Below are 19,982 nucleotides of genomic sequence, written 5' to 3' on the forward strand. Positions count from 1 at the left end.
GGACACAGGGCTGGTGCTCCCTGTGGGGGGTCAAAGGGTTGTAAGAGGCAGGAGGTCTACTTGGGCAGTGGGCCTCGGGGACACTCTAGGCAGAGGGGCTGGGATGAGCAAAGGTGGAGGCTGGGGCAGCGAGAGCTAGGGGACCTGAAAGTCATTCCACATGATTGACGGGGTGGCCAGTAGGCTGGTGGTGAGGCCAGAGGATCAGCAGGGGTCATGTTATGGAGGACTTTGCATGCCACGGGAACGCATTTGGATTTTCTGGTAAGTGTTGTGGAGCCATTGCAGACTTGCAAGCAAGGCAGTGGCAGGGTCTGTATGGAGAAGGGCCCAGGGGAGGAGATGTGGATGGCGGTGGACCACTGCAGGCAGGGGAGAGCAAGCAAGGGCAGGAGCAGTTGAAGAGGAGGAGCTGGATTCTGGAGATGGTAGGGCTGGAATGGCCTGGACTTGCTGGACACTGGGACCCAGGGAGAACAAGAGGGAGGAGGAGTCCAGAAAGACCCTGGGGGTTTCTGGCTTGGGCCACTGAGTGCCTTTGGCTGAGACAGGGACACATGAGAAAGAGCAGGTTTATCAGTAGGAGGAGTTTCGTTTCAAACATATGGAGTGTGAGGTGGGTCAGAGCCAAACCATGACATCAAACAACAGCTCTGTGAAAACCAATAGAACACAATGGAAACCAACAGAACACAATGTAGGCAGAAAACAGACCTTCACCAAGGGCCCAGGTGTCTCATAAGAATAGCTGTGATGTATTCAGCATTTCGTTCATGCCAGGCAGGGGTAGCCACTTACTCACAAGGTGCCATTTAATCCTCACCATGACCCTTCAAGGTAGCTCTCATTATCTCCGTTTTATAAATGAGGAAACTGAGGTTCATAGAAGCTTAGGAACTTGCCCAAAGCAGCAGAGCTGGTGAGAACCATCACACCACATATCTCCTGCCTCCCACCTGCCCATGGTGGGCTCTGGGGGTTGTCACAGGAAATTAGAATGTTTTAGGAAGGTTGATGACTTTGATCTTGGGAAGACAGCCAGGTCTTACCCAGGGCATCCAGTCCAGAGCTTAATAAATATCTGTGGAATGACTATCCCTCATTCTTCCATGGAAGACTGAGCCCAGGCTGCAGAGGCTGTCAGCCAACCCAGTGTGACATTGATGACACTGTTCCTATGATGCAAGAGTGGACACATCCCTTTTCCCTCTCCTCCGGCACGAGGGCTCACGCTGTGTGCACACACAGGGATTGTATCGTACTGAGTTTTACTTCCAGGCACTTCAGGGTCGGGCTGGAGGGAGTATGGTGGAAAGAGGCAGGCCTTGGAGCTAACAGGCTGAGGAAACTGAGTGACCTCATCTGAAGCCCACAGCCCCTGACAAGCTCTCTCTGAGCCAGGCTGAGCCAGACAGGCAGTGGCAGGTGCAGGCAGTTCTCTGGTGTTCATGGCTGGCCGCCCAGCCTGTGAGCACTGCATCTATTTCAGGTCCTGCTTTTCCTTGCCTCAACCCCACTTCTGTCTATCCCCCTGGGACTGCAGCAACCTGAAATTGTAAATGCTGCCTTGACTTCACTCTCCTCCCTTACACTTTTCCCTTAGTGGTGTGCCTGACTCCCAGGAAACCTGTCCTGCAGAGGAGGGAGACCACCCACCCCATTCCCGGGAGATCCCTCTGTAGTTGGCCCAGCCCACTCTTCCTGCCAGGGAGGGTGCCCAGACCTCCCTTTGCAGCTCCCCTCCATGGAGCGGCTGCTCCATGATTCCCCACGAGTGCCAAGCACAGTCTCCATCAACAGGCCCTTTCACAGAACTGCATGGCTTTGCATTTTAATTATCATATTACCATTTTCTGGAAGAAGGGGAAAGCTTTGGGGTCACAAATTGATAGAAGGAATGAAGGGCAAAATTAAGAACAGCAAATCTAGTCCATGTATGCTGCAGTTTTCCCTTCTATGTGGAAGGGGAAAATCATGCTTTCAGGAAAATTCTCTGAATGACAAGTTTGGAGGATTCTGGAGCCCTATCCACAAAAATGAGCCATGTGAGGGCCTCTTCCCTTGCCTCCCACACCTACTCACTTGGAAGTAAAGATACATTATCTTCCATATCATTAATGGAGTGCCCCATTCCCCAGTCTGGCTCCTCCGTAAAGGAACTGTGAATATGAGTGACGCCTCCGCAGTGTGCTGATGGGGAGGGCCCCTGCTCCCAGGAGACGCTTCCATGGGTGTGAGTGTTGGAGACTAATGGGGGCTGGGTTGTGGGGGTACAGACCCCCTTGTTGTGTAACTCCAGGGAGCACCAATCAGGATAGATCCGTGTATATATATACACACACCTCCTGGAGCTGTGCCGTGCTGCAGCCTGGCCTAGGCTGCAGGCTGGGTCAGCACCCCCTCTGGAGGCTGTGCTTATCTGGGGAGGCCTGGAGGCCAGAGCTCTTAGCAGCTGCCAAGCCAGGGTTCAGATGGCTGCAAGGAGAGCAGTTTCAGCCTGGAGTCCCAACAAGAGAGACCTGCTTCCTCAGTTAGAAATAGCTCTCACCTGGGCCCAGAAGAGGGCGGAGGGTGACAGGGCTAAGGATAGAGTAACACAGAGGATCAGGCTACAGGGTCAGGGCCTGGAGTGTCGGCAGGGCCTTCTGCAGAGTGGGGCTGAGCTGAAACCTCAGCCTCTTACCTGTGCTCCCCACACACAGTGTACCCCACACTCCACTCACCCTGTGTAATAGGGTCACGCCCTTTAAGGAGCTGCCTAAAGGAAGCCAATGTGAGGGCAGGTGGGGCGGGCAGGGAACCTTAAAGGAAAATGAATTAAAGAGCAACACTGCCCAGCAAGGGAAAGCATCTGGAGTTCTGAGCAATCCACCCCCATCTCCTACCATCCATCCCCTGCATGGTGGGAGAAGAAAGGTGCCAAAACCAGAAAAACCACCTGGGGACTTTCATTTCGGGTGCCTCAGATCCTCCATGTATTCAACCCATTCTCATCTCTGGAAGTGGAGTAATGAAAAAAAAAATGGGCAAAAATCCCCATGCTTCATGGAGTTTATATTCTAGTGGGGAAGATAGATAATGAATAAGATTTCATATATATAATATATATAGATATGGTATTTAAGCTAAGAGTAAGTGCTAAGAAGACCAAATTAAGCAGAGCAGAGGAACATGAAATGCTGGAGATAGCTCGCATTACACTTGGTGGCCAGAAAAGGCCTCAGTGAAGGAATTTTGAGTAAAGACCTGTGGACAGTGAGGGAGTGGCAGTGTGGGGGCGTGTAGGTGTGGAGGTGGGTGGGCATTCCATCAGTAGGTGCGAATGTCCTGAGGCGTGCCTGGGCAACAGCAGGGAACCCAGCGTGGCTGCAGGGAAGAGAGCAAGGGTGAGCTCGGAGAGCGCAGACGCATGCTGTGGACCACGTTTGCTCCCACAGGAGAAGCTGGAGTATTTCTTCCTCATCGTCTTCTCGATTGAAGCCGCCATGAAGATCATTGCCTACGGCTTCTTATTCCACCAGGATGCTTATCTGCGCAGCGGCTGGAATGTGCTGGACTTCACCATTGTCTTCCTGGGGTGAGAGCTGGGTATGGGGAGACTGGAGGTCAGACCCTCACTGAGGACTCTGTGCCCACTGCCACCACCACCAGCATCTTAGAGGTGGGGTGGGACTCCAGCGTTGTGCTAACCACTGCATGGAGCAGCCTCTGTTAGAGGCTGGCCTGGCAAGGGTGCTGTCCATGCTGTGGAGAGTGGGTCATTGCTCCTGACCCTGCCCACAGGTCACAATCTCCTTCCCTGGCTAGATGCTATAAATTCCATTATCCTCCTCACATCACGCAAATTTGGAAATGATATGGAAGGTTCCACTGGCCAGCAGTTTCTGGATGTTCATTAGTTTCTCACACTCTGTCATTTATTAGTTTATTCCATGGACCTGTATCGAGTACCTGTTATTTGGGTTCACAAAACAGACATTTATTAACTGTATTAGTTTGCTAGGGCTGCCATAATAACATTCCACAGATTGGGAAGCTGAAACAACAGCAATCTATTTCTCACAGTTCTGGAGCCTGGAAATTCAAGGTCAAGATGCTGGCAGGTTTGGGTTCACATGGTCTCTCCTCTGTGCATGCGCATCCTTGGTGTCTCCTTGTGTGTCCAGAGTTCCTCTTCTTATAAGGACACCAGGCAAACTGGATGAGGGCCCACCCTAACAACCTCATTTCCTCTTCACCACCTCTTTAAAGACCCTGTCTCCAAATACAACCACATTCTGACATGCTAGGGGTTAGGGCTTCAGCATACGAATTTAGAGGGAACATAACTCTACCCATAGCATTACCGTAACTACCACGTAATGATAACAATAGCATTTATCAAGTACTTAATATGTGCCTACATGCACCGTCTCATTTAATTCTCACCACAATCCTGTTTTTCCTCATTTTATGAATAAGGAGGCTAAAGAACAGAAAAGTCAAGCAACTTGCCCAAGGTCACACAGCTAGCTGGTGGCAGTGCTGGGATTCAAGCCAAAGCAGTCTCGGTTCCAGAGCCTGCATGCTTAACCAGAATGCTGTCCTTTAGTTCTGAAAGGATGGTGTTGGTTACCTGCTAGCCATCCAGTGCTACTTTTGGCTCAATGGGGAAAATAGAAGAATTCTGAAGAATTCTGTGAATTGGCCTCTGCCTTTTACAAACTGCCCTGGTTGGAAGCCAAGACAAGTGCGTACAGAATAATAGAGTGCAGAAAGCAACACCTCACAGCGCATTGTTGTTTCATACGCAATGTGTCCCAGGGAGTTCTGCCATTAGAATGATTCGGAGGCAAAGGAATTTGAGGTAGACTTCAAAGGATAATGGAAATTTGAGTAAATTAAGAGAGGAAGAGGAGGCTAGTAGGAAAGAAAATAAAGGGCATTATCAAAAAGTGCAGCCAGGAGGAAAAGCGTGCAGGGAGAACTTGCTATGGAGTTTCTTCTCTGGGTCGCCACTGAGTGTGATTCAGGTAACCTCCAGTCCATGTAGGGGGTGCTCAGCCCTAGGGCCAGGGACTACACCTGTGGCACACATACCTCAACCCCGTTGAGCATGCAAAGTAGACCTCACAAGTGGAGCACCACTCTTTTCCCTCAGTATGAACTTGATGTCAGAATCCTTTTAAGTGAAATTCCCCAGGTAAGCATGATCAGATCATTTGTTAGTTGATGAACCATATTTGCTGTCTCTCCCCTAGGCCTTTCCACAGGTGCTCGAGCATGGACAGGACACAGGGCCCCAGACCACTGGGGCAGTGGCTTTTCCAACCCCTGGACCTCTTCTCTCCCTCTTCTCCATTCCAGGGTCTTCACCGTGATTCTGGAACAGGTTAACGTCATCCAAAGCAACACAGCCCCACTGAGCAGCAAAGGAGCCGGCTTGGATGTCAAGGCCCTCAGAGCCTTCCGAGTGCTCAGACCCCTCCGGCTGGTGTCGGGGGTGCCTAGTGGGTGGCAGTGTCCCTGCAGACCCCTTTCTCCTCTCCCTTCCTGTTCCCTTGTCCCCAGTTCTGGGTCCCCTTCCTACCTTGACATCTCAGAGGCTTCCCAGGATTTATAGGGAGGGAGGGCCGTGAGACCAAGTGGAGGTGACTCCTCTTTTCCCCTCCCTGGCTGCCTCTGCAGGCCTGCAGGTGGTCCTGAACTCCATCTTCAAGGCCATGCTCCCCCTCTTCCACATCGCCCTGCTGGTCCTCTTTATGGTCATCATCTATGCCATCATCGGGCTGGAGCTCTTCAAGGGCAAGATGCACAAGACCTGCTACTTCACTGGCACAGGTGAGCTTCCAGGGAAAGTGGGACTGTGGGACAGGGCCTAGGACGGCTCAGAAGGGGGAGCCACCCTAGCTGGTGAAGGAGCCCAGGGCTTGGCCATTGCCACCCACATCTGTTGACCTTGGGAATGGGCTTTTCCGGGATAGGGGGGACTTGGAGGAAGGACAGCTCTACTGGGGTCAGTGAGCCAAGAAAGTGAGCAGGGGCCTGGGCCACAGCTTGTTCTGAAACACCCTTACCCCCTACTCCACATGCAATGTGGTATATTCCAGGTTCTCTGAGCCAGTGGTAGATGGAGACACAGGCATGGGATAAGCCTGAATTTCTATGTGTACTTTTCCTGTCACATAGTTTTAGCTTTAGTCTGAGCTGCCCCTCAGAGCAGACACCCAGAATAGGGTCTGAATGGGACCTCAGAAAAAACGCCCAAGAGCCAAAGGCAGTCATTTGTTGAGTTTCCAGAAATAACCTACATTGAAGCCCAGATATTCTTGAGCTGAACCAGCAGTTCTCAAACTTTTTGGCCTCAGGACCCCTTTTCTCTCTTATAAATTACTGAGGACCTCAGAGAGCTTTTGTTTATATAGGTTTTGATCTGTTGATATTCATGGTATGAGAAATGAAAACCGAGGAACATGTCACAATATTAATTTATTAATTCACTTTTAAAGAACAGTAAGAAACCCATGACATGAGAACACAAATAGTACATTTATAATAAAAAATAACTAGATTTTCCAAAACCAGTAATATTTGGTGAGAATAGTGGTGACGCTGTTTTACACTTTTTGTAAATCTCTTCAATGCCTGACTTGATAGAGGCTGCTGGACTCTCACATCAACTTCTGTGTGTGCGTGCTGCCACATCACACCTCATGCAGCCTCTGGAAAATTCCAGTCTACATTGTTGAGAGAATGAGAGACAGACGGGCAACTAACATCTTAGCACTGCTGTGAAAATCGTTTTGGTCAGGCCAACACCCTGAAAAAGTATGGGGTCCCGCTCTGAGACTGGCTGCTCTACCCTGCCAGCAGCTCACTGGGACTTAGCCTCCTCCATGAGTCCTGGCATTGAACTCACCAGAATAACTCTCCTTGACCTTCAGTGTCTCAGGAAACTCTACTCACCTCCTCATGACCACTGACAACAAAGGGACAGTCAACACCAGTCCCATACCCAACTCACAAGAGTAAACTCTGGTCCAGCTTTCAGGGGTTATATTCCTAGACCGCTCCCATCTCAGCCTCTTCCCATCACCACCACAATCTACATCCTATAATAGGCATTATCAGGATGGATAGGAGGGGACCTTCGATCACATCTTCAACCCAAATTTGGAGGTCTCAGCGGTGTTCTCATGACATCTTGAGGAATGCTGAGCAGCAGTGCTCAAAAGCCCCTCTCAGATCAGGGCTTCTGACTTCATGGGGTCAAAGCCCCCTCAGAACCATCAGTGTCCTCTCCTTTCCATCTTCAGAGCATTGAGCCTACATGCTAAATAGGTTAATAGCCTACACGGTAAATAGGTGAGGCAGGGTGTTCCAGTTCTGATAAGCCAATCTAATCTCTGAACACAAAAGGAGACTGTAAAACATCCTAAGATGAAAGGGGATGCAGGATGTCATCAGAAGTACAGGATTTTAGAGACAAGAAAGCATCATCCAGAGGAACAAAGGAGAGTGCAGGCTCGGGCCTGGCGGGAACTTCCCTTGAGTGCAGACCCCTGCCCCGTCAGCTGGGTGTCTTGTACAGCTCAGCCCAGTGCTTTTGGAGCTTCTCCAATTTCACCTCCCAGACAGAACTCTCAAGTCAGAACATGTGAGCCCTCCACCTCCAGCCCTACTCCAGCCAGGCAGCTGCCTTCTTTTTTAAAGTTCTGTGGGGACAAATGACACTCAGATTACTCCTCTTTCATGGGTTACACTGCATAGGACAATTAATCCTAGAAGCTGACCCTGCCATGAGGCCCGGGGGCCCAAGACATAATTCCTGCTGCCTGTAGCCATCCTCAGCCCCAGGCATTCCTCTTCACTGTCACCATCTGCTCCGTGTGAAGTTGTCTTTTGCGTTTTCAGCAGAGTGTCTTTAGACTTACTGCTCAATTCTCTTAAACTGCTCTTATACACCTTTCCTCCTGTCATTGTCCACCTACTACTGTTATCTGATGCTCCCTCTGCCTTCTGTCTCCAGATATCATGGCCACAGTGGAGAATGAGGAGCCATCGCCCTGTGCCAGGACAGGCTCAGGGCGCCGGTGTACCATCAATGGCAGTGAGTGCCGGGGTGGCTGGCCAGGGCCTAACCATGGCATCACCCACTTTGACAACTTCGGCTTCTCCATGCTCACCGTGTACCAGTGCATCACCATGGAGGGATGGACTGACGTCCTTTACTGGGTGGGTCTGGGCCCGGGCCTGCCAGAACCATCTCCCTTCATCCACAGGTTTGCAAGGGAGCGGGGAGGGAGGGCTTGCCAGTCCACACAGGAGGCCAGTCTCTGACTTGAGTGACCACAGCTCCCTCTTACTCCTCCCTGGGGAATCTACACAGGATGTGTGTCCCCTTCTGGTTCCCAGGTATGTGCCCCAGCATCTTATGGGGAAATCCCCATGATACAGTATGTCTATGCAGGATCCAAGGGGCGGGTGAAGAATGGAAACCAGGAAAAACCTGGCTGTGAGTGACTTAATTCTGATGGCTTAGAATTTCAGACTTTTTGAGGAATGAAGGGCTCTTTGAGTCTTTTTCCTTTCCTCTGCAAGACTGCTTTCCCATATAACTATTCCTCACCTGTAAAATAAGGATAATAACACTGTCCATATCAGAGTTAGTGGGAGAATTACAACAGTGCCTGGCACACGGTCAAGGCTCCGTAAGAGTTTCTTTGTTGGAGGATATTATTTATTTGGTGTTTGTTAAGAGCTAGTTAGATTTCTTATTTCATCCTTCAATGATGGAAGGCATTGCTCCCATTTTACAGATAAGGAAACTGAGGCTCAGAGAGATTAAAATAACTTGCCCACAGTTAAGAACTTAGTGAGCAACAGAGCCAAGAATCGAACTCTGATCCCCCTGGCTCCAATCCGGAATTAACCACAATATGATGCTGCCTATTAGGGGGGTGGGGGGATTGTAAAACTGTCAAATGCTTTGCAAATATAAAGGATTAGTGTAAATATTTATTGTAAGTGTGTATTAGGAGAACAAATTATTTAAAATATCAAAGGACAGTCACATGTATGATTTCACCTGTGTTTCAAGCCTGTGAGGAGAGACAGCCCATATCATTATCACCATTAGGTGGATGGGAATAATGATCAGAGATGTTAGGTGACTTGTCCAGTGTCACAGAGGTTGTTCACGTGAAAAATCTTGGCTTTAAATAAATCAACTGGAGATAGAGTCTATGAGGGAGGTCAAACACTCTTGGTTGGAGGGAAATTAGGTCAGTCTTGCCCGGACCAGGTAGGCAGTCAGCAAGTCCTCCCTAGGGAGATCCTTTCAGACGAGATCCTAGTCCTCAGGCTGGAAAAGTCCTTCCAGACTAGTCCTCAGGTGAGGAAAAATGTCCACTCACTGTCCCAGGGTGGCTTCTCTCCTTGTCCCCCAGGGTTGGGTGGAGTCTTAATGAGCAGACTTGGGGAAGGGGAGCCAAGCTCTCAACTCAGAGAATCACACCTCTGTCCTGACCAGGTCAATGATGCCATCGGGAATGAGTGGCCCTGGATCTATTTTGTCACCCTCATTCTACTGGGATCCTTCTTCATCCTCAACCTGGTGCTGGGTGTCCTGAGCGGGTAAGAAAGTTCAAAGGTAGCCAGGGGGGAAAGGAGAAAGAGGAGGAGGGGAGAAGGAGGAGGAAGGAAAAAGAACGGAGGGAAAAGAAACAGGAGGGGTGGGTGGGGGTAGGGAGGAGGAGGAGAGAAAGGAGAAGGAGGAAGGAGTGGAGCAGGGCAGGGGGCTGTGGGTGAGGCCCTCGGCTCATCCCTGGGTTCCCTACTGTCTCAGCTGGGCCAAGAGTGCTTCCTTCCTGGTGAGCAGGAAGAGAGGAGATACACGCAAGAGCCCTTCAATTTTTAATTTGCCTTTCTCCTCCTCCTCAAGTCTTCCCCCATTCTCGCCCCTCCTGTCCCTCTGCTTTGACACTCCTCAGTGAAGCCCCTGAGACTCCAACCTCCTGGCCCTGGAGGTGCCTGAGTGGAGCCTCAGCACTAAGAGGCAGTGGGGCTTTTGGTTAAGCACACGGACTCGAGCTAGAATGCCCACATTTAAATCCCAGCACTACTGCTTGGTGGCTGTGTGACCTTTACCTAATTACCTAACTTCTCTGTGCCTTAATTTCCACGTTGGCCACATCAGAATTATTTCGGTTTCTATCTCATAGGGTTGTTGTGAGGATTAAATAAGTTAATACATGTAAAGTACTTAGAGCAGAGTCCAGCAGAAAATAAGCACTAAATACTAATGGTTATTATTAATGAGAGCTGTTCTCTTTGAGACAGTCCTGCTGTCATCCCTCCTCCCACCCCAGCACAGCAGAGAGGCTAGAAGTCACCATCAGCCTTCTTCCCTATTGGTATCATCCCATTCCAGAAGCTTCCCTCCAGGTAGTCTGCAGATAGAATTCTGGGAGACTGTGAACTTGGATAGGAAACACTTATCTTTATTTTTCACAACTGTAACTGAAATTTAGTGTTTCCTTTAGTAACGAACATAGGCAACAAACCACAGTGCTATTAGCAGGGCCTATGACTTGTCCTAATAGAAATCATGTCACATTACAATTGTGAATAGTATTTACACTAATTACTCCATACTTTGAAATTATGATAGATACCAGACCTGCTGCTAGATCTTGCTAGTTAATGAGTTAATGAAAAAGCAAATGTATTACTCGATCACAATTTTTTTGCATTTTAATAACTGTATTTTACCATGCAGTCATGTGCTGCTTGAAGACATTTCAGTCAATGATGGGCTGCATCCACAACAGTGGGGCGCTAAGATTGTACTGTATTTTTACTGTACCTTTTCTATGTTTAGCTATGTTTAGATCCACAGATACTTACAATTGCTTATGGTGTGCAGTACAGTAACATGCTGTCTAGGTTTGTAGGTTAGGAGCAATAGGCTATGCCATATAGTCTAGATGTGTAGTCGGCTCTCCCATCTAGGTTTGTGTAAATACGCTCTTGATGTCTGCACAGAGACGAAGTCACCTAACAATGCCTTTCTCAGAACGCATCCCAGTCATTAAGTGAAGCATGACTGTAACTGGCTTCTTTGTCATGCTTTGGTTTTATTTTGTGTATTTCACATTATTCTAAAGACAGATCCATAGGCTTCACTGGACTTTCAAAGGGTCCATGGCACAAACTGGTCAAGACCCCCTCCCTGGACCCTGCCTGACCAGGGCGACTCGACCTGCCCTGTGGGCCAACCCCTCCTGGCTGCCAGGCGCAGCTCCTCAGAGCCCACGCCTGTGCTGCCGTCTTCCTCCTGCGCCGCAGGGAAGGTGGCCATAGCCCAGGGCTGCCCTCTGCTGGCCTGAAGATCCCTCTCGAAGCCTCGGGTCCTTTTCTTCCAGCCCTGCCACCCGGTTCCTCCGAGTCCCAGGAGAATTTTCCCAGGCCTTTGGTCTATACAAAACTAAATTTCTAAGGTAGTCTGAAGGGTTGGGGCAGTACGGCCAAATTAAGGCTCTGTGGTTGATTCAGTTAGGCAATGGACTGCCTTGTTGTTCACCCCTAATATGCAAGGGGAACCCCAAAACAAGGCAGGAGACAATGAGATGGATGAGAAGAAAGAAATGAGGAAGGGGCAAGGAGTGCTCCAGGGTGTTCCTGGAGGGTGAATATGGGTGAGCAGGAAGTGAAAGGGGCTGTCTCTCAGCCACCTTGAGGGGCACTTGGACCCCAGGCAGCACCCTGGGCCCAGAAAAAGGGGCACTCCAGCCACAGAACGGGCTTGTCTGTCCTCAGAAAGCTCAATCTTTCCCTGACCCTGTTCCCTCTTCTCCTCCCCTCCTGGCTTATCCATCCCATTTCAGGGAATTCACCAAGGAGCGGGAGAAGGCCAAGTCTAGGGGAACCTTCCAGAAGCTCCGAGAGAAGCAGCAGCTAGATGAGGACCTTCGGGGCTACATGAGCTGGATCACGCAGGGCGAGGTCATGGACGTTGAGGACTTCAGAGAAGGTTTGGGCCCAAAGGCTGTGGTCAGCACTCACCCCATTCTCTGACTCCCACCTCTGGGCCACACCTTGCATTTGGGTTCCCTGGACATCACTACCTCATTTAACCCCCCAGCAAGCCTGGGAGGCCCACTGAGCAAGTCCAACATTAGTCCTTTGAGGGTGAGTGACTTGCCTAAAGCAAAATGGCTCAAAATGGTAGGATCCAGGTGTGACCAGAGCTCTTCCCAAAGGTACATGCTGCCCATCCTCACAGCCCTTCCCCTGCAGATAAAGTGGGCTCTTTGTCTCTTGGAACTCTCAATCTCTGGAAAGCACCAAGAAATCCAGGCCTACCTAGGACCCATTGTCGCAGATGTCTCTGGTCAACGGGCCCTTGTCTCGGGTGCCCAGCCCAGGTGTGTCCAGCCCAGAGGGGCCCTGAAGGCTGGCTGACTCTTTCTCTCCTATCTCCAGGAAAACTGTCTTTGGATGAAGGTGGCTCTGACACAGAGAGCCTGTATGAAATTGCAGGCTTGAACAAAATCATCCAGTTCATGTGAGTATCTGCCCACCGCCCCAGGACACCCCCAACCCCCAGCTCCCTGAGACATGAGGGTAGAGTCCAGTTACTTCCCCTCAGTGGTTTCAGAGTCACTTGTCTAATCCTTTAGAAAGGCAGCCTTTTTAAGAAAACAGGGCCAGTTCCTGCTCTGAGGGACTCCACAGGGACCAGACCTTCGGGGAATGTGCGATCAGAGGGGTCCTGAGCAGTGACCTATTTATATAGCACATAAGAAGGACACTGGGAGCCTCCGGGAGCAGTGAGCATGCTTGCTGCTGCTTCACCCTGATCAGGGCGGAGCTGGGTGAGGTCATTTGTGTTGGAAACCTCCGAGAGGGAAGAGGGAAAGTGTATGCAGCAGAGGCTGCACAACCCGGGAGCCCCTCAGGAAGGAGGCTGGAGGCAAGAGCACACTCCACGCTCTCTCGCCTTTGTCTTAAGAGGAGGGTTGGTTTGTTTGGTTGGCTGTTTCCTTTTACAAATTCACACTTAATTATGATTTTGAAAGATCAAACAATAGAGCTATACATCAAAGAAAAGATGAAGGTCCCCAGTGCTCTTCAAAGAGGTAACCATGGTAACAGATGTTTAGCCTCTAAGATCTTTTCTGTGCTTTCCTCCCTCTTGCGCACACACACACACGCCAGGATTTTTTTTGTTTTTGTCTTGATTTTTTACACAATGGGGTTGTTTATGTTAACTACTGTCACTACAGGGACTAGAAGAGTGCCTAGCACATATGAGGTGTTGCCAAAAATTTGTCAAGTAAATGAATATAATATACACTAAAGGATAATCCAATAAAGGATTATCTAGTGACTTATTTTTTTTAACTTAAAATTATCTATGGAGAGCAATTTTCAGAACAGATTCACCTTCTTTTGTGTATCTTTGGATGTAAAATATTCCACAGAATGAATATACCGTAATGTAGTTAATCTTTGCCCTCTTTGGCAATACAAATAGTGCTGCAGGGAACAGTTGTAGATGAGTATGACCATTTCTGCCGAAGGAACTCTAGAAATAGACTTGCTGGATCAAAGGGTATAGCTACTCCCAGCTCCTCGGGAGTCTGAGGTGGGAGGATCACCTGAGCACAAGAGTTCAAGTCCAGTCTGGGCAACCTAGAAAGACCTGTCTAAATGAATAAATAATAAAACATTAAAAAACAGAGCATATATATTTTAAATTTTAGTAAGTGCTGCCAATTCATCCCAAAAGATTGTACTGTCAAAGCTCAATTCCCTTCACCCTCCCCAGATATTATTAATTTGTTGAAGAGTGGTCTTGGATAATGGGCAAAACGTGGCATCTCAGAGTTGCTTTAATTAAAATTAAACCACACGGAGCGTCTGCTCCTTGCCAGGCACTTGTGCCAAGCATTTTGCGTGCATCCTCTCATTCCATTACCTCGGAGGTTTGCATCACTATTGCTCTTCTGTGAAAGATGGAGTATTTTACTCAGTCTGGATCCCCAGCTCATGCCCTGAGCTTCTCTCATGTGGCTGGAGGAAGAGGAGTAGTCAGCTACGCATGGCTGGAGTTTGTATGAAGGTAGCTTGGACAGGTGGGGCGTAGACCAGCGCAGCACTGTGCACCATCCTCTGTCCCCTCCCTTAGCCGGCACTGGAGGCAGTGGAACCGCATCTTTCGCTGGAAGTGCCACGACATCGTGAAGTCCAAGGTCTTCTATTGGCTAGTGATTCTCATCGTTGCCCTCAACACCCTGTCTATCGCCTCAGAGCACCACAACCAGCCTCTCTGGCTGACCCGTTTACAAGGTGAGGCGGAACGGAGTGAAGCCGGGAGGAGGGCACGTGTGGCTGTGGCTTGATGTCAAAGTCAGCCAATGGCACTGCAGGTTTTGCAGAAGAGGTTAATTAGATATTGACATCATTTTCTAAAAATTATGGACCATGAGTGTTGGATTATATGACCAAATCCACTCCTTTCACGGGGGTAAAACAAAAACCTCAAGTGGCAAAGCAACGTACCCAATTTTCCTCTTCGTGGCATTGTAACTTACCAAGGGCAGTAAAAGCAATAGGCTGGCACAGGTGCTTGCCCAAGTGTCCAGGCAGATTATTCTAATCACAGATCCCTGGACATAAAATTGCTAGTAATTTAGAACTCTAAGCACCCAAGTTCAAATTCTACTACAAAAACAACAATCTTTCACCAACTATTTATTGAGTGCATCCTATATGTAAGGTACAGGAAAAGAACTCAGGATACAGAGAACACTTATACACTGCTCCCGGCTTCAAGGAGCTTACTTAGCCAGAGGGGAAGACTGATGTTAATAAATAATTCCAAGTCAATACAAGGAGGGCAATGATAGAGGTAAATACAAAATAGCAGCAAGAGGAGAATCACAGTAGAGACATTGGAGCTCTGTGGATCTTAAAGGATAGGTAGACAAGCCCCAGGTAGTCAAAGGGAGGAGGGAATCCTGCAGAAGTAACAGTGTGTGCAAAGAGATGAAGATGTAAAACAGTTTAGTGAATTCAGTAAGCCATAAGAACATTGCATGTGACTAAGAGAGATGTTTGCTCACATGTTTGCCTTGTGTTAGGCCATTCTTGCATTGCTATAAAAAAAATACCTGAGGCTGGGCGTGGTGACTGACACCTGTAATCCCAGCACTTTGGGAGGCCAAGGCGGGTGGATCACAAGATCAAGAGATTGAGACCATCCTGGCCAACATGATGAAACCCCATCTCTACCAAAAATACAAAAATTAGCTGGGCGTGGTGGCTTGTACCTATAGTCCCAGCTACTTGGGAGGCTGAGGCAGGAGAATCACTTGAATCCGGAAGGGGGAGGTTGCAGTGAGCTGAGATTGCACCATTGCACTCCAGCCTGGGCGACAGAGCGAGACTCCATCTCAAAAAAAAAAAAAAAAAAAAAAAAAAAAAAAAAAAAAAAAAAAGGCCGGGTGTGGTGGCTCAAGCCTGTAATCCCAGCACTTTGGGAGGCCGAGACGGGCGGATCAAGAGGTCAGGAGATCGAGACCATCCTGGCTAACATGGTGAAACCCCGTCTCTACTAAAAAATACAAAAAACTAGCCGGGCAAGGTGGCGGGCGCCTGTAGTCCCAGCTACTCGGGAGGCTGAGGCGGGAGAATGGCGTAAACCCAGGAGGCAGAGCTTGCAGTGAGCTAAGATCCGGCCACTGCACTCCAGCCTGGGCGACAGAGCGAGACTCTGTCTCAGAAAAAAAAAAAAAAAAGCACCTGAGACTGGGTAATTTATAAAGAAAATAGGTTTGGTTGGCTCACAGTTCTGCAGGCTTTACAGCAAACATGGGCTGGCATCTGCTCAGCTTCTGAGGAGGCCTTGGGAAGCCTATAGTCACGATGGAAGAAAGGGAGGGCAGGCACGTCACATGGTGAACGCAGGAGCAAAAGAGAGAAAAACTGGGAGGGGAGGTGCCACACACTTTTAAATGACAGGTTTTGTGGTGAACTCAGAGTGAGCTCACTTAACACCAAAGAAATGGCCCAAACGATTCATGAGGAATCCGTCCCCGTAATCCAAACACCCTCCACCAGGCCCCAGTTCCAGCACTGGGAATTACATTTCCACAAGAGATTTGGGCAGGGCTATCTATCCAAACGATATCAGGCCTTATATGTGAATTACGTGTTGGATTTTACACTTTAGGCAATGGAAAGCCAATGAGAAGTTAAAAGCAGGAATATAGTGTGATCAGACTCAAGTCTTGGAAAGCTCAGTCTTGGTGGAAGGTCAATAAGTCAGCCTCGTCCACGTGGTAGATGTTCCCCTGGGTGTGGAGCTTTGAACCCTGAGAGGAGTAGGATATGAGAAAAGAAGGACCAGTTCCAGCAACACTGTGGACAAGCTCAGTACCCTCCCCACAACAAACATGTAACAATGCTGCGTAAAGCATAAGAACCATGTTTCCCGGAATGAAAAGGAAGTCTTTGAGTGGCGGAAACAAAGAAGTGACCCAAAACCAGAGCAGCAAGCTTGTGAACTGACTTCCAAGGACATTTTAGACCTAGGCCTAAATCCTAATGGGTAGCAGCTGGGTTCCTAAGGCCTGTGCAGGGCTGGAGACAGGGCCCTGGGCCTGCATGAGGTGGGAACTGGAACTGTCACACCTACACAGAGCCAGGGCCCTGGAAAGGCTGCTCCCATGGAAGGGAAGCCAAAATCTCACTGGGCCAGGAAACAAGCTTGGAAGTTTATTCCTGCTAGAGGCCCTGGGAGAAAGGAAAAATGTCTCAAGTGAAAAATCAAAATCCTATCAGTGCCTTGTGTAGGTATGGAGTCCAATATACACTACTTCTCATGGTCCAAGGATCCTAAGCTAAGATAGTAACATAAAAATCAAGTTGCAAACAAGTAAAATCCCTGGGGTACCCCACAGAAGCAAACATAAACCATTCTTTAAGGATGCTTCTTAATCTAAGGCATATAGAATTTCTGCAGGGAAAAGTGTTTCCTGAAGATGAGCTCACAATTAAAAAAACAAACAAACGAATGAACAAAACTGCAAACCAAATAAGGAACAGAGCCACCCTGAGAAACAGTCATCAGGTACAACCAATGGAAGCTAATAGCCCCAAAAACCTGAGATGATAGAATAGTACAAAGGAGACTGTTTAAAATGATGAAAGAGGTAAAAGAAGGAAAATAAATAGAAAACAAGATTATCTTTTTCTATGGGAATGAAATGGGAAAGAAAGCTAGTTCTAAATGAATTCATTCATTCATCTATTCATTCATTTCAACCAGTCTTCTCGAGAGCACCTTGAATGTGCCAATCGTTGTCAAGGCACTGTCAATGACCATATGTGGAGATGGTGTAAACAGTGCCCACCAAGAGGAGTCAGGGGTGATTTTGAGGTTTGTGGCCTATGCAGATAAATGGATAGTAGTGCCACCTGCTGAGAAAATGGTTAATGACTAAGTATTTTGGGTAGTGGGTGAGGATGGGCAGTAACCATGAGCTTCGTCTTGGGCATGGTGAGCTTGCTGTGCCTTTGAGACATCCCAATGTACATGTCAAGGAAGCAGATGGAAAAATAGGTCTGGAACCCAGCAGAGCAGTCTCAGCTAAAGAGCTAAATCTGGGAGGCCTTGGTGGGGATGGTCTGAAGCTGTGGTCTTAGATAACACCAGATCCCCAAGGGGAGTGTATACTCAAGGGTATCACTCAAATCAAGCATTCAATGACTCGCTGTTTCATCCTGCTGAACCCTCAGCTGGAATTGCCCCAAAAGCAGTGGTAGGGGAATTCCCACAAAGGACTACCCCAGACAGTCCTGAGATAGGGTCGGTTGCCATTCCAAAGAAAAAAGTACTAAATGCCAGGGTGATCAGTCCAAAGCTTTTGTTGGGGAAACTTACTACAGAATGTTGAGCAATCCTTGTGATAGACAGCAAGAGAAAAGGGATGTTCTACCCAGACTTATCCACAGCAATGGGGTCAGGGCATGGACTTTACGTAAGGGTTTAAGGAATCTGGCTCAGGGCTGTGGCCAGTTCCTTTCAATGTTTGGGGCAACACCTATTACCTTTATTAGTACCTAGGAATGTTCAAGGCCCCAGTTTGAGGTAAAGCCTGCTGAGAAAAACCTGTAGCTACGGGTCACAGAGTGGTCAAAGCAGTCTGCGATTTTCAGTCAGGACACAGAAAGAAAGTGGCAGGGTGGGAGTGGGGAGAACTGGAAGACCCTTTGCTTGCTGATGTAAAGAATGCATCTGCAGAGGAGGCTCAGGAAAATACAGAGAAGTAGAGGAAATCCAGAAGGATGTGGCACCACAGAAACCAAGGACAGAATTCTTGAAAAAGCAAGAGGATGATCAACAATGCCCAGTGCTGCTGGTTGGTCAGGAGCGGGAGGGTTAGATCAGCACTAGATGTGGCAGATTGATGCCCCTGGAGAGAGCTGTGTTGGTGAAGTAGTGAGGGCGCATCCAGGTAGGGATGAGGTGAGGAGCAAATGGGGCAGGGCAAGGGGTGAAGAAGTGAAGAGAGCAATATAGACAACTTTTGGGAGTTTGACAGTGACAGGGAGGAGAGAGCTAGGACAGGAGATAGAGGGAAAATGGGAGAGTCTTGGGGTTGTTTTGTTTTGTTTTTGTTTTTGTTTTGAGATGGAGTCTCACTCTGTTGCCAGACTGGAGTGCAGTGGCTCAATCTCGGCTCACTGCAGCCTCCGCCTCCCAGGTTCAAGTGATTCTCTTGCCTGTAGCTGGGATGACGGGCGTGTGCCACCGCACTGAGCTACTTTTTGTATTTTTAGTAGAGACGGGTTTTCACCATGTTGGTCAGGCTGGTCTCGATCTCTTGACCTCATGATCCGCCTGCCTCGACTTCCCAAAGTGCTAGGATTACAGGTGTGAGCCACCACGTTCGGCCTAGACTTGGGCTTTAAGAATAGCAAAGGGAGGGCTCATTTGAAAGAAAGAAGTTAAATATGTAGGAAAGAAAAAGAATCATGGATAGGGAGCTTCCCGAAAAGGGGGGGCGGGCAAAGCATAGGAGGACGGATTGGCTTCGGGTAGGTGGCAGGACCCTTCTCTACCGGGAGGGAGGTGTATAGGAATGAAAGAGTAGCAGACTTAATGAACTTCGGTAGAATTAAAAGTAATAAAATCATCTTCCTGTTAAATATGATATGAGTTAGCTTGCAAGAAATCAATGGGCAAAATTTACCAAGTTTTTTTTTTTTTTTTTTTTTAAAGTTAATTAAAAAATTCGCTGGACATGGTGGCTCACACCTGTAATCCCAGCATTTTGGGAGGCTGAGGACAGCGGATTGCTTGAGCCCAGGAGTTCAAGACCAGCCTGGGCAACATGATGAAACCCTGTCTACAAAAATACAAAAAACTAGCTGGATGTGGTGGTACACGCTGGTATTAGGGAGGATCACTTGATCCTGGGAATTTGAGGCTGCAGTGTGCCATGATTGTGCCACTTCACTCCAGTCGGCAGAGTGAGGCCCTGTCCCCTGCACCCCCCAAAAAAATCCATGGTGCCTCGGAAACAAGGGTAGGGGCATCCTGGGTTGAGGCCCAGCCAAGGCCAAGGCTGGGAGGCAGGAGAAGGGAAGGAGAGTGGGAGGCAGGAGAAGGGAAGGAGAGTGATGCCGGGGCTGTGCCGCCAACCCTGCAGACATTGCCAACCGGGTGCTACTGTCCCTCTTCACTGTCGAGATGCTGATGAAGATGTATGGGCTGGGCCTGCGCCAGTACTTCATGTCCATCTTCAACCGCTTTGACTGCTTCGTGGTGTGCAGCGGCATCCTGGAGATCCTGCTGGTGGAGTCGGGTGCCATGACGCCCCTGGGCATCTCCGTGCTCCGCTGCATCCGCCTCCTGAGGATCTTCAAGATCACCAAGTGAGCGCTGGGGTTGGCTGGCACTCCCGGGTCCCTGGCGAGCACCACGGCCT

General features: G+C 48.9%; 1 protein-coding gene across 1 annotated transcript in view; it reads left to right on the top strand.

Moving 5' to 3' along the window:
- The window catches only part of CACNA1S (calcium voltage-gated channel subunit alpha1 S), a 73,734-nt gene that overhangs the window by 15,006 nt on the left and 38,746 nt on the right, over positions 1 to 19,982 (top strand). The window contains exons 3-11 of the mRNA XM_007988996.3: positions 3,438 to 3,577; positions 5,347 to 5,489; positions 5,668 to 5,820; positions 8,009 to 8,214; positions 9,512 to 9,615; positions 11,868 to 12,013; positions 12,466 to 12,547; positions 14,174 to 14,334; positions 19,704 to 19,929. Coding sequence (XP_007987187.3) covers positions 3,438 to 3,577; positions 5,347 to 5,489; positions 5,668 to 5,820; positions 8,009 to 8,214; positions 9,512 to 9,615; positions 11,868 to 12,013; positions 12,466 to 12,547; positions 14,174 to 14,334; positions 19,704 to 19,929 — 1,361 coding nt within the window. The remainder of the gene's footprint in view (positions 1 to 3,437; positions 3,578 to 5,346; positions 5,490 to 5,667; positions 5,821 to 8,008; positions 8,215 to 9,511; positions 9,616 to 11,867; positions 12,014 to 12,465; positions 12,548 to 14,173; positions 14,335 to 19,703; positions 19,930 to 19,982) is intronic.

This window comes from Chlorocebus sabaeus, chromosome 25, assembly GCF_047675955.1.
Source record: "Chlorocebus sabaeus isolate Y175 chromosome 25, mChlSab1.0.hap1, whole genome shotgun sequence".
NCBI classification, from domain to species: domain Eukaryota; kingdom Metazoa; phylum Chordata; class Mammalia; order Primates; family Cercopithecidae; genus Chlorocebus; species Chlorocebus sabaeus.